Here is a 16,293-nt window from a genome sequence, read left to right as displayed (position 1 = left end):
TTTTTAAAAAATAAATATAAAAATAAATATAATTTTTATACCAAAAGAAAGTTCAAAAGTAAATGGGTCGATGCATTCATATGTTTAAGAAATTTCGTATTATGTATTTCACACTCAAAATTTATTATTATTGTCATATATGTGCCTTTTTAGTCTACTTAACAAGTGTTCTATGCATGTCTAACACATTTGTTATACTAATAAGTGTCCGATACGTGTCGAATAAGTGTCGTCGTCGGACACGGACACGCTAGCCAAACTAAAATGTTCGTGCTTCTTAGGTAGATATTACCTATAAGTGGAATAGAAATTTTTGTTGGCTTATAAAAGAGGCAACTTCTAATAAACACTAGTCACCAACTGACTAACATACACGTTCAAAATGATTTCTTGGAAATAATCCAGAAAAGAATGACAATCGACTGCATCAAGGTGCCTTACAAAATAGTTTAAAATCTAAGATCCTTCAAAAAATTATTAAGTGAAATAACCTGATGCAATAACGGATTCCTTCGTCGCTTGCGTCTCACTTTCGTTACAAATGAAAGGGAATCTTCACAAACTCCAACCCATTCCCCGTCGAGAAAAATTTTGTACTTTCCACTAAGAGAAGTAGATGTATCATCCACCAAATTCTCCATTCCACAGCGAAACAATGTGGGAACTATCGGCTTCAATGTGTTTAAGCTTACAAGTCCTGTGACGGACAAATTTTTAATAAGCCCACAATTTTCACCATCCGGAGTGGAGATGAAGCAAACTCTTCCCCAGTGAGAAGGATGCCTGTCCAGAAAAAGATACATGAGACACTTTTAGAAACTAGATGAACAGATTATAATTCAATTTGTATTTCCTCTTCATCATCCATGGACCTCAAGCTGAGATAAATTCTAAACAAAATGTCAAGGGAAGGTATTCACAATCATAAGCTCATTCACATATGCACACTTTGTAAAAGAAAGAATCCAGTGAAGTTTTGAAAAGTCGTTGCAAGTACCATCTATAAACTGGTAATTGCAAGGCCTAGATGAACCCCATGACTTTTAAAAATAGCTGTTTGCTAACATTTAGTGCAACCTATAAATGAGCAGTACAGACAAGGCAGATGCGTCCTTAGAATCAGAGCTCAAAGAAGAAGAAGAAAATTCACACGTTTATATATCAACATCATAGCCAATAATACAAAAAGGCAAACTTATATGAAGTTGAGATAACTCACGGGTATCTTGCATCACCAACTTTCCCAGTGTATGCAACCTGTTGACGTGTTCTCCTCAATTCAGCCATCGTCTGCAAGGGATTAGCACGACCAAGAGTTGCCACCACACCAGAAATCCTTTCCATCCTCTTAAACGAATGTGCCCATGCTCCAGTAGAGAATGCTCGGGATAGACCATTAGTGATTATGGAAGCATCCAAATAGTGTTCTATTGGACGCACATCACGATCCCCATAGAGGTCCCTTTGTAAAGCTTTTTCCATGCGTCTACGTGCATGTGCAATATGTACTTTAATCTCTCTTTCGAGCAGTTCTCCAGCCAACTCAAACCTCTTATTGCGAAAATCATCCCTATTATCGCATTTCCTACGGCCAGTATAGGCTTGCAAGAGACATTTAACCATATAACCAAGGAAACGACACTTCTGCTTTAAGCCTTTCAAGCTGGCAAAAAGATACAGGTTCAGGCAATCTTCAATTTTTTCAGCAGGTGGGAAACTGGTCTTTCTAACCTCATTGTCCAAAAAATTCAGCGCTCTTTTACCTCTTCGAAAGTCTTTCCACTTATCATCATTATCAACTTCACGAACAGAGGCAAAGAGAATATTCAGAACACTTGGATCATCTCTGCCATAATCGATTAAATCTACTATTTCTTTGTCCGATGAAACACCAAGTGCAAAGAATAAAATCCACACAGGAACTTCTGTGGACAAAAAATATACATTGAGGACTTTCTCCTTGCTTTTTAGTTCTTCAGACTTGGAATTTTCAACTAGTCTGATAATTAGTCTATTTCTCTTAACTTCTGATCTGTATGCCACAGTCCAGCCTTGAATATTAGAAATCCAGAGTCTTCTCAAACAAATTTGCTCTTGAGCAATAAATATCTGGAATGTACATGAAAACGATATTCAAGTTGTTAAAAGAGAACAAAAGTTAACCACTTGGACTAATATGCATGCAGAATAAGATAAAAATATCTACACAAATTTACAACAAGGAGAAGTAGATGTTATAGTTAATCATTTTTACAAAATATAGTTCGTAGTGAAATAAAATTTTGTAGAACTAATACTTCTTTACTAAATTTTATGTCCCATCAGAGGCAAATCACAAGCCTGAACATCGATCAGATAATTACGATGTTCGGGCTTGTGATTTTCCAGACTAATATGCTCGCTCTTCCAGGACAACTATTTTCTGAGAAATACCATACTCTGATTTTCAAAATAAGCAAGCAAATGTTGTGTTAAAAATAATAACACATAAATAAAATCCAAAACTCAATTCAATAACATACAGTTGCCAAACATGAATACAGCTCAACAGTTAAGGTATCTCTACTTCAAAATGTCATAGGTTTTAGTCCCACATGTGATGAAAAAATTTTATCTTAAAAATAAAAAAAAATAAATAATAATAATAATAATAAGATTATAAGAAACACTAGTAACTTCATTACTTTGCCACTGGCTTTTGTTTTGGCTCTGTTGGATATAGACTTTTTATTTATAATCTTTTGTGTGCGGCCGTTTAAAAAAGCAGCCAATTAACCATGAACCAGGATGATCTCTATAAGATTATGTGAACTCCTAAAGATATATTTATGTCAACTTGTCAAGTAGTAATAATCTCTTCAAACAAACAATCCATTAAAAGTTTTGAAATGATTATTTGGTGACAGCACAATTTAGGAAAACGGTGAAAATCTGTTTACAGATAATACATAACTATAAAGGGGACCTTGTTTCCTTTTCAAGAAAATAAAAAATAAAAAATAAAAAACATAACTACAAAAGGGGACAAATGAGGGACGGAAAATTTCCCTGGGAAATGTACTCACTTTTTCTGCACCTTTGATTAAAAAATAACCTCCATGATCAAATTCACAATCACGTTTCTGCTCCTCCTTCATCCAGCAGAGGTCAGAATTAACCATCACAGGTAGCCTGCCTATAAAGACATCTCTGTTGTCTTCCTTTACATGTTCCTTGTCGACATATTTATCTTTTCCAGTTTTAAATTTGTCGCTGCTGACTAACCTTTGAGTATATACCTATTACATTACAAGTATCCAACACCTCATTAGGTATTTATTCAACAAACTCAGGGCCCACAAGTCGTTAAAAAGTATTAGCAATTTATCAGGTATAAAGGTTAAGAAAAAGCAAAAAGACAATAAAAATTACATAGAAATTTCAATCACCTCTAAACTGATATTTATTTTCATCCTTGATGAATAAGTCATGTTCTGAAGTCGAGCATGCCTAGGAAGCATGTTATACTCTTTTCCACTTGCTGCACCACCCCAGAACTTTGGCTTATCAAGGGTTACCTTACCAAACTTCACTGAAGCATATCTCCATTCCCCATCTCCTTTCTTAGAGGGGTCATATCCTGGCTGAACTAAAATTTCACCAAAATAATCAAATGCCTTCTGAATACCACTTTTTATGAAATCATTGTACGAGTTGATTTGGTGACTGATAAGGCCGTACTGATTAAAAAAAGCCATTGATGACTTCTTACAAAAATCCTTTAGAAATGCTTCCCCCAGGTCACGTATGTTGACTGGCTCAGAATAATAATCATCATCATCTGTATCCATATCCGTTCCAGGTGATAAGTCTTCCCCCTCACTATTCATCTCTATATCGTCCTTTGTGCCTGATGTCCCCATTAGTTGCAGGGTCTATAAAAAATACAAACAAACTTAAGAAGCAGATACGAATACCAAAGTTTCTCAAACAAATAACATCACAAAACCTGAGGAAATTTTCTACATAAAACAGGCAGAGTGGACAGAAGCGTCTACCAAACAATCAGCAAATTTAAAATATTGCTCGTGGATAAAGATTAATCTTAATCAACATTTTCGCATGCTTATGGCCCTGAGAAATAGGAATCAATACAAAATTCGAAGTAAAAGCTAAACTACTAACCAGTACCAGTACTAAACTACTAACCAGTACCAGTACCAGTTCACATATATGCTACGCTCACTGAACTACCTAAGTGAAAGAAGTCCTCACACTACACATACTCAAAACTTCACTATACCTAAACGAGAACAGCAAATACCAAAGCCTGGTGTATGCGGACGAATTTAAGAAGCAGATACAAATACTAAACTCTAAAGTTTCTCGAACAAATAATATCAGAGAGCTTGATGAATCTTCCACATAAAACAGGTAGAGTGAACAGAAGCTTCTATCAAACAATCAGCGAATTTACAATGTTGCTCGTGGATGAAGATCAATCTTAATCAACATTTTTGCATGCGTACAGCCCTGAGAAATAAGAATCGAGACAAAATCCGAAGTAAAAGCTAAACTAGAACCAGTACCAGTACCGGTTCACATATACACTACACTCACTGAACAAACTAAATGGAAGAAGTCCTCACACTACGACGCTCGAAACACATGCTCAAAACTCCACTATACCTAAACGGAAACAGGAGATACCGTTTCATGCGATCACGCAGGCAACAGATTCAAATACCTTGAAAATTAAACCCTAGGCAAGTTCCTGCGGACGATTCCACCAGCTTAATCCGTTGGAAGAAAGATCAGAATGGAGAGTCCACGCAATGCCGTCGGTCCTTGGTTGAGTAAGACGCCAGTTTCAGAAAGGAGACGATCTCAGTGTGCTGTGGAAGCAAGAACTTGGAAGAAAATGGAGTGAATTAGCGTTGGTCGATGAGAAGAAATGGTAAAAGACGCATGGAGAAGAGAACTGGGAAAAAAACCTTTGAATAATGACAGTACGGAGGAAGGATACGAAAAAGACGCACGCATCCTTCGTGTTCGTGGGAGGGAAATGAAGCTGAGAGGCTGGAAGTATGTAGGAATGGGAAATACGAAGAAGTACGAGGGGCCTTACAGTAAATTTATAATTCTTAATTTTTTTTCTTTTTTTCATTATATGTGAACCTAGGAGTATTTAAAAAACCAACCAATCCAATCCAACTCAATCCATGCGATTTGGGTTGGGTTATCAGTTGGGATTGATTTAAATAAATGAAAATTTTATGGGTTGGATTGGTTCATGGGTTCACCTAATACTCGAACCAACCCGAATTTATTATTAACTTAAAAATATTTTTTATTACTTATAACACGATTATTTATACATATATTGATTTTAATTTTATTTAACTCCAATATTTTTTGAATAATTTATTCTTCAACAACTTTTAAAAATAGTTTCTTTGTACTTTAGAAATAAAATTTTATTTAAATTGAGTTGTTTGTCTTAATTCAATATATGAAAATAATTAAATTAGATTTTTTTTACATATTTACGTTTTGCTTCTTTTTATAACAAAATTTTAAATAAGTGACCCGATTAACCCGAACCAACTCAACCCAAATATTTAATTGTTAGGTTCGGTTGGATTCATTTTTTAATAAGGGTTATTTGAGTTGAATAAATTTACAACTCGAATAGTTTAAAAAGTCTTTCAACCCAAACCCATAAACATCTCTATGTGGACCTCATACTTCAAGTTTGGTAATACAAAGTACGAGTGCAACAAAAAGCTGAAAAAACAAAAAAAAACCAAATCGATCCAACGATGTTATTTGATTTTTAATGTAAAATTGGATATATTAGTTTCTATTTGAAAAAAATAAAAAAGTATTAGTTTGATCAGTTTTTTATTTGAAAAACTAAATTAAATCGAGAGTGTATACCTTAAAAAATAAACTCTAAATGTATCTTTTAGTATTTTAATAATTATGGTGCACATGTATTTATTATTTAGTTTTAAAAAAACAATTATTAGGTGCTTGTATGTTTTTTTATTTAGATAAGAAAAAACAAAAAATAAAATCCCAATCTATTAAAAAAAAATTAAAAAGTCCTAATTTTAATTTAGAATTAGCCAAAATAACTAATTCAAATCAAGAGTGGAAAAGAATAATAACTTGGAAGAGAAAGATAAAATATCAATAATCAATAACCAAATTGATAATAAACTGAACCAACTAAAAACAAATTCATTGGTTTTGTCTTCTATTGAACATTGGATTAAATATCTTCTACATAAAAATCATTGGTTTGGTTTGATTTATGGTTCAAAATCGAATCGATTATCATAATTTTTTTCTAATTTTTGTGTGTAAGTTGAATTATTCTTATTTTGAAGTTTAATCCTTCATTAGGACTTAGGAATAGGGATTTTTCGTATTATTATTTATTTTATTTTTTTTAGTTCAAGTGATGGGGTGAAGAGCATATTGTTTTTAACTAATCAGTCGAGATGATCTACCGGGTAATTATTATAAAGAATGCAATTGGTTAAATTGATTATTGTATATATAAATAGCGTTCGTTCTTACTTGTATGATAATCATTGTTTTTAAAATTTCAATTTATTCTCTCGTATTTACAATTATTTCATCTTTAAATATTAATGGACTTCAACTTAAAAGAAGATTGTTTGACCTGTTGATTTATGCATTAAATCAGTAGCATAAAAAATGGAAGACTGTCATATAAATGTTTATTGGTAGATAAATTTAGAATATTATTAACTTCTTTTGAGTTTAATAAGAGGGGAGTTCGAGAATCTCTAACCTTAACATTTAACAATTTGAAAATATATTCCATAATTAATTAAATTATGCTTACTCGGCCAATATTAATTTACACTTATATGTTATTTATTATTCTTATTGATTCATATATTGTTAGAACTCATTTGATAACCAAATTTTAATAAAAATTAAATATATTTCCTCTCTATTTTTATCACAATTTTCATATTTCTTAAATAAAAGAATGAATTTTTAGTAAAATTCTAAAACAAAAACGAATTTTTAAAAACTACTTTGAAATCTGTGTTTTTTTTTAAAAAAATATATTAGTAGAAAATATATAACAAAGCAGTGAGGCTGTTTATAAGTTTAATTTTCAAAAACTAAAAAGTAAAAGTTCATGTTTAGATTCCATTTTTTGGTTTTTTTTTTTTTTTTTTTAACGAAACAACAACTTTTAATGAAAATAAAATGAAAGAATATATGGACATACAAAAATATATATATATATATATATATATATACTTCCTTTAGAAAAGGGACTCCAACTATGTAGAATGTTCTATAGTTAATTACAAAAGGTCTTCAAAATCAAAGCCTATAAAGAAACATGGAAACAAACGACAGACCAAATCTCATCTTGAAAGTTACCATTATTTGTTTAAACATCTCATCTTCAAAGTCAATTAATTAATGTGCCAGATGTTCTCAAATGCTTTATTTTAAGCCCTCTTCCATCTCCCATTCAAATCCATCTCCCATTCAAACCTCAACACAAATGGTCGTTTGTCATTAGTTCTGATTATACAATGTTTCAGAACAACTGTGAGTAAAATAATTTGGTTGTTTTGTTGATTTATTCAAGCATTAGACAACAACATGCAATTGAAAATATACATCAAAGTTTCCATAAGCAGTTTTACATCAATGTGATCCCTAAAGATGTATAATGTTGCATCCAATTTTGATCCCTCGTCCAAAATGACTTGTAAAAGCTAGTGGAGAAAACTGAAGTTCTAGTCTCCAAAACACTAATACAAGAAGCCTGCAGTTTTTGAGAGAGTTACGGAAATAGATTACCTCTTTACAATGTCACTTGTGAATAAGAGATACGACGAAGACAAATTGCTAGCATTGTTGAACTTTAGCCCAAGTTTAAGGATCAAATCTCCAAGTCCATTGTTTCCATCGTCATTTCAAAAGATTGACGATATAGAGATTTCAGAAGGAATAATATATATGATCACATGATTACACCTACAAATTTTCTGAATCTTGGTTGGTTTTAGTCCTTGTATATAATAATGAGATAGATTCATCCAAGGCGACATAGAAGGTATTCGACTTCGACTTCCTTTGTGAGTGGCATTACCCATTCGTCGTAAAGGCGAGATGCAAGGGATGGATCAATTTTATACTTTCCTCCTCCATTTGTGTTGTTGAGGGTCACTTCTTGTCCAAACACCATAGCCTTCTTCTCTACTCTCTTCTTCACCTGCTCTTCCACTGCCTCAAATGTCAATAGCTTCATCAAAGTATCTCTTTCCTGAGAAAACAGTAAATTAACTTAGTTTCTATCAAACCCCTCCCTCTTCTGCTATATCTCAAATGTCAATGACTATTCAAGCAGACCACATTTTTTCATCAAGAAAAAGTCAAATGATAACCTAACAATCATACATTTCCATAATATATTTACAATACCTGAGAACGAATCGGAGTCTCGTATTCATTAGGAGCATCCCTAAATTTCACCTCAGCTACGTATTTTCCACAATGAATCCTCCTTGAAAGCGCCTGAGATTTGGTCGTGAGTCATTTAGACATGTAAAAAATAATGTGAGTTATCATAGCTAACAAGACATTTCATACAAGTGATCGACATGATTATATTATAATGAAGAACCTAAAACAAGATACAAGTTTACAGAGTGTTTTTACCTGTAAGCAAGCAAGATCACTAGCAGCAGTGGCTGCATAATTTCCATCGTCGCCATCAGTAACCAACAATGGTAAGAATTTGTTGAAGTAGAAATCCCATATGGCTTTGTTCATATTAATTGAAGCACCTGAAGGATGCAAAACCTGGAAACTTGGATCAGTCTGCAACAAATTGGCAAACAGAAAAGGCAACCATAAAGCCTTATTAAACAGCCTCTCACCTTTGGAAACTTGTGAGGGTGCACCAAAGGACGAGGCAAATTTTCTGGGAAGAACGGATTTTCTTCAGGATTCTCATATCTGCCAGCCTGTTGACAAAAATCCAAACAGATAATCGGAAGAAAGAACTTTCAAACTGAACGAGAACCTCGAATTCAACTGAAAAGAAGTAACAAATGAACCAGAGAAAATAACATCCCAGATTAGAACTGTTCTCTTCTTGTGCTATTATATCCATATATAACCAACATTTGGAATTCTTCCCATTAAGATCAGAATTCAGGAGGTAATGAAAGTCTGCAGCAAGGATTTCAAATGTATAGTTTCTAAGCAGCTAATAGAGAAAATGACAACAGCCAAAAGGGGTTTGAGGCTTCATTTACAATTATTTATGTTCAGTACGTTTCATCATTCAAAAGAATGGTCTAGCCACCCCTGCAATCTAACAATAACAGGAAACCGAACATTGATTGAAGAAAGAGATGCACAACATGTCCTTCAACTAATCGGTTTAGCCATTTTGTTAAACATCCTATCCATCCAAAAGCTTAACTTCATAGATTACAGAAAATTTGATCATATCAATACTTTAAAACTTCTCTCACATGTGGGCTTGGAGATTTGTAAAAGGCTTAACAAGTGGATTAGGGACGAAATGACACTACATAAGTTCAAATGCTCTTATACCACGTTAAATCACTAATCTACCCAAAAGCTTATGTTGATGGGTTCCGATAAATTTAATTATACTAATACTTTAATCAATGAAGATAAAGATTTCAATCTACTTTCCAATTGCAATCCAACAAAGCTCACAAAGCGGTTATACAACACTCACTTCCACTCACACAAGCAAGTCAGCCAAATCAAAGTAGCATTTGTGAATGCCACAATGGGGCAATCTAACAACCTCCACCCAAGTTTTGAAGAAATGATTTTAGAAAACATGGTTGGAGAAAGCATTTTAAAGAAGTAATGAAATACGTTTTAGAAAGTATGTTGAAGGGCTTCAAAGCAAAGAGATAAACAATGGCTAAGCAAGCATATAACACAAACGAACAAACTTGAACTTACCTTAGCTTGAATGGCCTCAGTTTCTCTCACAATGAACTCGACCAAAGAACCAGAAAATCCAGGAATTGAAACATGATTATGATGGTACATCTTTCCATTGAGAGGGAACCTAGCTCTCTCAATGAGACTAAAAACAATAGAATCCTCCTGCCTGATCAAAGAATCTCTAATCCCATCAAGTGTCAAAATATCTGAAGCCGAATTGGGATTACAATTAACATTCGCCATGGCTTCTCTAGCCAATACCAGAAGAAATAGGCTAAGAAACAACATAGTCAAAACAAATTATCAGCCTCAATGATGAAACAACGAAAAGGCAAGGCTATAAATACAAATAAACGAACAAGTACTATAAATACTACCCAAAAAAAGGTGGTTGAAATCTCACATTATCATTAAGAACCAACAAGTAAACAAGGAAAGTCCACGCCTCAAAATAAATGGCGTTCACAAATAGCGATTGAAAAGAGAGAAAAGGACGGCATAAAAAGGTTCAAATCGATTAAAAAAAAACGGCTGACCTGCACGATTCAATTCAACTCCGTCGCTAATTTGCTCTTGAAGTCAAAGAAGAGGTTTGAAATAGGAGAGGATTATGATAAATGTCAGCGCTCGAAAACTTGTGGCTATGGAGAAGAAGGGCTGGAAACACACGGGAAAAGCTCTGAGACGGTGAATTATTGGTAAAGCTAAAGGAGAAATGACTTTTAACCTAAGAAAAATGGATTTATGAGGAAGAAGATAAGTGGATAGTGACGGAGGAGGGCCGGACCGGCCGCCGTAGCCGGCGGTGGGATGATTTGGCGCGGCGTGATTGGCTACAGTAATGGGAGTGACGTGGCCCCACGCGGCATTCCAATTTAAATGTGTACACCCTTGAGTAGAAGAGAATTTTCTGTTCGTTCTCTCTCAATTATTGGTTCTTTGATGCCTTTAGGCTTTACTTTTTGTCAACCCCACATCCTACAATCGCTTAAACCTGTTTTGTTAATGAAAAAAAAAAAAAAGAAAAAGAAAAGAAAAAACTAAAACTTAAAAGCAAAACAAAGAGTCTCCCTAAACTAGGGAGAAAAAAAATAGAGGTTTCTTTTCTTCAAAAAAAAAAAAATAAATAAGAGAGAGGTAAGAAGTGATATGTGGACAAAATAAGAAGAAAAGACTTAGCTGCTTCTTTAGCATTTCTTTTTAAAAAACCTTAAATTATTATTATTATTGGGAGGCACGATATAGATGATGTACCCGATCATTGTCCAGGTTATACCTATATCATTATTGATATAAGAAATATTGTAAGGTCTAATTAAGGATGTACATTGGTTAGTTGGTGTAGATTTTGGGAGAAAATCGATCAAAAAATGTGTGAAATTCGTCCGACCATCGGTCGAGTTGGTCAGTAGGTTTGGTTTTTTTTTTTTTACAAATCCAAATGTGAATGAAAAGAAAAGGTGAATTGATGAAATGTTAGTATTAGGTTAATATAATTTGCAACTTTCTAAATTTTAAATGAATCATTTTTTTTATGAAAAAATTAAATCAATCATGTAGTGGATTTTGAAAATTAGGCAACATAAAAAAAAATAATAAATCAATACTAAAGTAGTAAGTTTGGATTTAGGTTTGTGATAGTGGACGTGCTTTTATACTTATTTAAAAAAACAAACAAAAAAAACTAATATATATGTGTCGGTCGGTGGACTTTCCAAATTTTTTATAGGAAAACCGACTAACCAACCTTAATTAGATCGGTCGAATCAGTTTAGATACTTTTACGTACATCCTAGATCTGATAGCAGAAGGAGAATGTGAAAATAAATAGAAAAAAGAAAAAAAATGAAAGACATGTGTACACCATGAAGAGATGTGATTGTGAGTGTAAAATAATACTTCCAAAAGAATTGAAAGGACAAAATATAAACTTAAGATCCTATCTCTCTCTCTGTTTTCCATATATAGTAAGATTTATGGATCAATTAATACTATATACAAAATTGAAAGTTTAGTTTCTATTAAATCTAAAAAAAAATATGACCATTATAAAGCCGACACAAAATAAACATTCAAAGACCTATTAGATATAGTTAAAAGTTTATGACCTATTAGATGCTTTAGTTCAAGAATCAAATATACAAAAAGTTGAAACTTAAAAATTAGACTTGTAATTAATTCACCTATTACATTTGAAATTATTAATTATTTTATCAAATCGGAAAAGCTTTGAAATTTTCTAATTCAATGGTCTCCACGGGTTCAATTTTTGTCCATAAATTTGTAATATCATCTACTCACATTATGGCATATAATGCACAATGAATAAAGTCTCTGATGTCTGGCTTAAAGATCACTCTATAGATTGATGTTGTGTCTAATGACTTATATGTCATTGCTTTTTGTTCTTGTTTGTATTACTTAAAAGGAAAAAAGAATGGTATGATTTAAAGAACTAAAGATGAAATATTTGAGATCAACTATCATGTACTCACGAGAGAGAATCAATTGATGGTCAACTTGTAGGACAGGTTTTAAAAAAGATAATTAGTAGGTTCATTTTTTCAACAGCAAATAGATTTTAAACTTAAAAATAGAAAATTCAACAGCCGAAATGTTTGAGTCCATCAAACATCTCGATCAAAAGTACAAACAAATTTTCAAAATTCACCACGGATAATTTTTTTTAATTATTTAAGGTAATACGGTCCCGTTTGATAACTATTTGATTTTTTTATTACTTTTACAATGATTTATAACTTTTAGTACAAATTTTTAAATCTACTTTTTTTAGTTCTTAAAATTTGACTTGGTTAAATCATGGGAGAAAAATAGGTAACAAATGAATAAATTTGAAGGTCGAATAGTGTCTATAAGCTTAATTTTTAAAACAAAAAACAAAAAACAAAATTGTTACCAAACGGGACCGTACCTTTTTTGTTTTAAAATTTGAACAATAGGTCAACTTTATTCTTCAGTTTTATAATCATACATTTAGGATCCACAAATTAGCACTTCCATTAGTGGATAGAAATGCTAATGTGGCAAATTTTAGGACCACAACAATAATAACTAAAGATTTGCATGATCTTCTTTTCTATAGGTTAGTCAGAAGTTTAAGCACCATTCCTTCCCTCGTTCGTTATGGATATCTCTCACTTCCTACTTTCATGGTAATCTTTTTCAAGGATCACTACTCTAACTAGCGGATTCAGTGACTTCTTGTTTAATTGTTTCCTTAGTACCAAAGATAAAGTGGATTTAGTAGTTCATGAATATCTCTCACATCCTACTTTCATGGTAATCTTTTTCAAGGATCACTACTCCAACTAGCGGATTCAGTGACTTCTTGTTTAATTGTTTCCTTAGTACCAAAGATAAAGTGGATTTAGTAGTTCATGGATGTCTCTCACATCCTACTTTTATGGTAATTTTTTTCAAGGATCTAGCGGATTCAATGACCTCATGTTTAATTGTTTACTTAGTACTAAAGATAAAGTAGCGGATTTAGTAGTTCAAGCTGCAATAAGGGCTCAATTCATTATGTTAATTAAAATAAATAAATAAAGAAAGAACTTCAAAAGAAGTTAACAAATTGATTTACTATAAAAACGAGACTTCAAAAGTTCAAGAACTTAAGAATGGATCAAAAAATGAGAGGACTCAACCATCTTTGATTCAGTTCTTTTTTTAGGTAGTTCTTCATTCAGGGTGTGTTGAGTTGGGTTGGGTGGGCTTAAAAAGTCCACTCGATGTTTGATGCACGCTTAACTTAAAACGGTGGGTTTTAAACCCATCGTTTTACCCTTTCATTTTCTTCCCTTGTTTCACGCCCCATTTGCAAGTTTATTATTCTGCCCCCTCTCTCTCTTCTCATCACGCGTAATTAATCACCTCTCTCTCTTCTCATTTTCTTCCTTCTTCGACTGTTTGGTTTGTCTTATTCATCTGGTCTTTTCGTTCTCCATCCGGCTGAAATGGGTTGTATTTTTCTTCATCTCTTCGTTTCTCTGCTTTGGTTTCTCTATATGTCTTTTTTTTTCTCTGTACGTCTCTTCGTTTCTCTATTTTGGAATTATTTTTTTGGCTTCTCTATATGTCTATTCCTGATATTCTTCTTTGGTTTCTTCTTAGATCGGGTAGATACGAGCAATTTTGTTATAGATTTAACCATTTTCTTGGTAGATCTAACTATCTTTTATTTTATAGTAGATTGGATTTTTTTTGTTCAGATCAATTTTTTTCGATTAATTTGTTCGACGCTGAAGGTTTGTATTAAATCCATCAAGATTTCCTTATGCATGTTTGATATTCTTCCTTTCATGTCTGATTCCCGATTCCAGACTATCGAAAGTTCTATTTTCCAATTTCAATTCTGGACTGTCTAAAGCAATCCCCTATAATTTTTTTGTTCCTCTTACAATTACTGTCCACTTTTTGTTTCCACTGGCTCGAATGGGTTATATTTTTTTTATCCATTTATATTGTATTAAATTCGTCTCTATTCTTCCTCATGCATGTTTGAGATTTTTCCTTGCATGTTTGATATTCTTCTTTGTATATTTGATGTTCTTCCTTGCATGTTTGACGTTCTTCCTTCCGTGTTTGATTTTTTGATTCCATACTGTCGAAAGTTCTATTTTCTAATTGCGATTTTGGACTATCCAAAGTAAACCTTTATAATTTTTTCTTCCTCTTATAATTACTGTCTATTGTTCTTTCCACTAACTCGAATGGGTTATATTTTTTTTTATCCATTTATATTGTATTAAATCTGTTTCTGTTCTTCCTCATACATGTTTGGTGTTCTTCCTTCCATGTTTAATTTTTCGATTCCAGAATGTCGAAGATTCTATTCTCCGATTCAGATTTTGGACTGTCCAAAGCAAACCCCTATAATTTTTTTGTTCTTCTTGCAATTATTGTCTACTGTTGTTTCCCCTGCCTCGAATGTATTATATTTTTTTCTATCCATTTGTATTGTATTAAATCCTTCTCTATTATTCTTCCCCTGTTAATATCTGTTATATATCTAGACTGTTTTCTATACTTTTTGATCCAGATTTCCTCTTGTCTCTTCAATATTAAATCATGTGTCCTTCCCTTGTCGTTTTTTTTATGCTTTTCCATCAAAATTGGAGGTGAGTTAATTCTTGGTAGGGGATGCTGACCGTGTTATTGAAGCTTGGTGGGGGATCAATCCATCCCAAGAACAGATCTGTTTTTTTTTTTTTTCCTTTTCCCTGAAGGTCAATGATGATTTGAAACTGTTTTTTAGATTAAAAAAGAGCATGCATCTCTATTTTTTCTTATCTTTTGAATGAAGTTTTTTTTTTATTTCCTTCTAATATGTTTTTCTTATTTGTTGAGTATGATTTCTGTTTTAGTTTTATTTCCTTTCAACCTATTTTCTAAGTGAATAGATTTTTTCTTCACTCCACTGAATTTGTTTTCAGCATTCAAATTAATTTAATTTTTATACATTTAAAATTGACTTCAATTTTAAAAGTGCTGAAATTGTTTATTTTATTTGCTTGGAGTTGGATTTGTTTCAATGAAATAGCTTCTTGAGATCGTGAGACCTAATTTGTATGAGATATTATGTTGTATTTATGTCCCTTTTTAGCTCAACCACCAAATTAATATTGACCTGTCCATTACTTAATTTATTTATTTTTTGACTTGACTGTCTTTTATATGGGTTTACTGTTTGAATTTATAGAGGTTAGGTGCATTTAAGTTTACCTAACCTTCCTTACTAACTCTACTTATTGTATTCTCTACTTATATCCCAATCTCTCCTCTTATTTTTTAGACTTCTCCACAAACTCCTTTGTATGGTGTGTTGGTAAATCCCTCGACCTTCCTTTTTATTTCAACTTTCTCTTAAATTCATTTTACATTCTAGTATGTATTGTTTGGCTGTTGTAATATACTTTATTTCTTTCTTGCACCTCTAACTTCAACTTATTCCATCCATATAAAGTATGCTTCATTCTTTCCTTATAATTGAAGCAAGATATGTCGCTAATATTTTCTTGTTTTTGTTAGGCCTTGAATCGATTATTCTGCCCCCTAGTTGTGGATGTCTCAACCCTCGCTCACTTCAAACATTAAAAAAAAAAAAAAAAGTATGATCTCGTATATTTTATTACTACTTCAATTATATTAACATGCACTATGGTTTAATAAAACTTCTTTTTCTTCCTTGCCCATCAAACATACCTTTTGTAACTAGTTTGAGGTTCGTACATTTTAAGTTCGGAATGATCTATGTTACTGTCTATTCTTTCTTATACTTATTAGGGA

The 16,293-nt window shown here is 32.5% G+C and overlaps 2 protein-coding genes across 3 annotated transcripts in view; both read right to left on the bottom strand.

Annotated features, from left to right (window-relative positions):
- Positions 1-5,069, bottom strand: part of LOC120085698 (DNA-directed RNA polymerases IV and V subunit 2-like) — a 9,505-nt gene extending 4,436 nt beyond the window's left edge. The window contains exons 1-6 of the mRNA XM_039041843.1: positions 4,974-5,069; positions 4,727-4,889; positions 3,429-3,914; positions 3,066-3,278; positions 1,220-2,109; positions 492-783 (exon numbers count right to left, since the gene is read on the bottom strand). Of these exons, the coding sequence (XP_038897771.1) occupies positions 492-783; positions 1,220-2,109; positions 3,066-3,278; positions 3,429-3,902 (1,869 nt within the window). The 5' untranslated portion in view covers positions 3,903-3,914; positions 4,727-4,889; positions 4,974-5,069. The remainder of the gene's footprint in view (positions 1-491; positions 784-1,219; positions 2,110-3,065; positions 3,279-3,428; positions 3,915-4,726; positions 4,890-4,973) is intronic.
- Positions 5,070-7,591: 2,522 nt separating this feature from the next.
- LOC120084406 (chorismate mutase 2) lies at positions 7,592-10,959 on the bottom strand. 2 transcript variants are annotated; one of them, XM_039040177.1, is made up of 6 exons: positions 10,521-10,959; positions 10,000-10,258; positions 8,928-9,014; positions 8,707-8,850; positions 8,470-8,562; positions 7,592-8,311 (listed from the first exon to the last, which is right to left on the bottom strand). In XM_039040177.1, exons 2-6 carry the CDS (start codon positions 10,225-10,227, stop codon positions 8,081-8,083), a joined length of 783 nt encoding a protein of 260 aa, XP_038896105.1. In that variant the 5' UTR covers positions 10,228-10,258; positions 10,521-10,959; the 3' UTR covers positions 7,592-8,080. The 2 variants fall into 2 exon arrangements, with proteins under 2 accessions (XP_038896105.1, XP_038896104.1); XM_039040176.1 differs by lacking the exon at positions 10,521-10,959 and having other exon boundaries at positions 10,000-10,287.
- Between the last annotated feature and the right edge of the window lie 5,334 nt (positions 10,960-16,293).

Source organism: Benincasa hispida, chromosome 9 (assembly GCF_009727055.1).
Source record: "Benincasa hispida cultivar B227 chromosome 9, ASM972705v1, whole genome shotgun sequence".
Classification (NCBI taxonomy): domain Eukaryota; kingdom Viridiplantae; phylum Streptophyta; class Magnoliopsida; order Cucurbitales; family Cucurbitaceae; genus Benincasa; species Benincasa hispida.
Note: the sequence above shows the minus strand (reverse complement) of the source record. Positions and strands in the feature narration are given on the sequence as shown.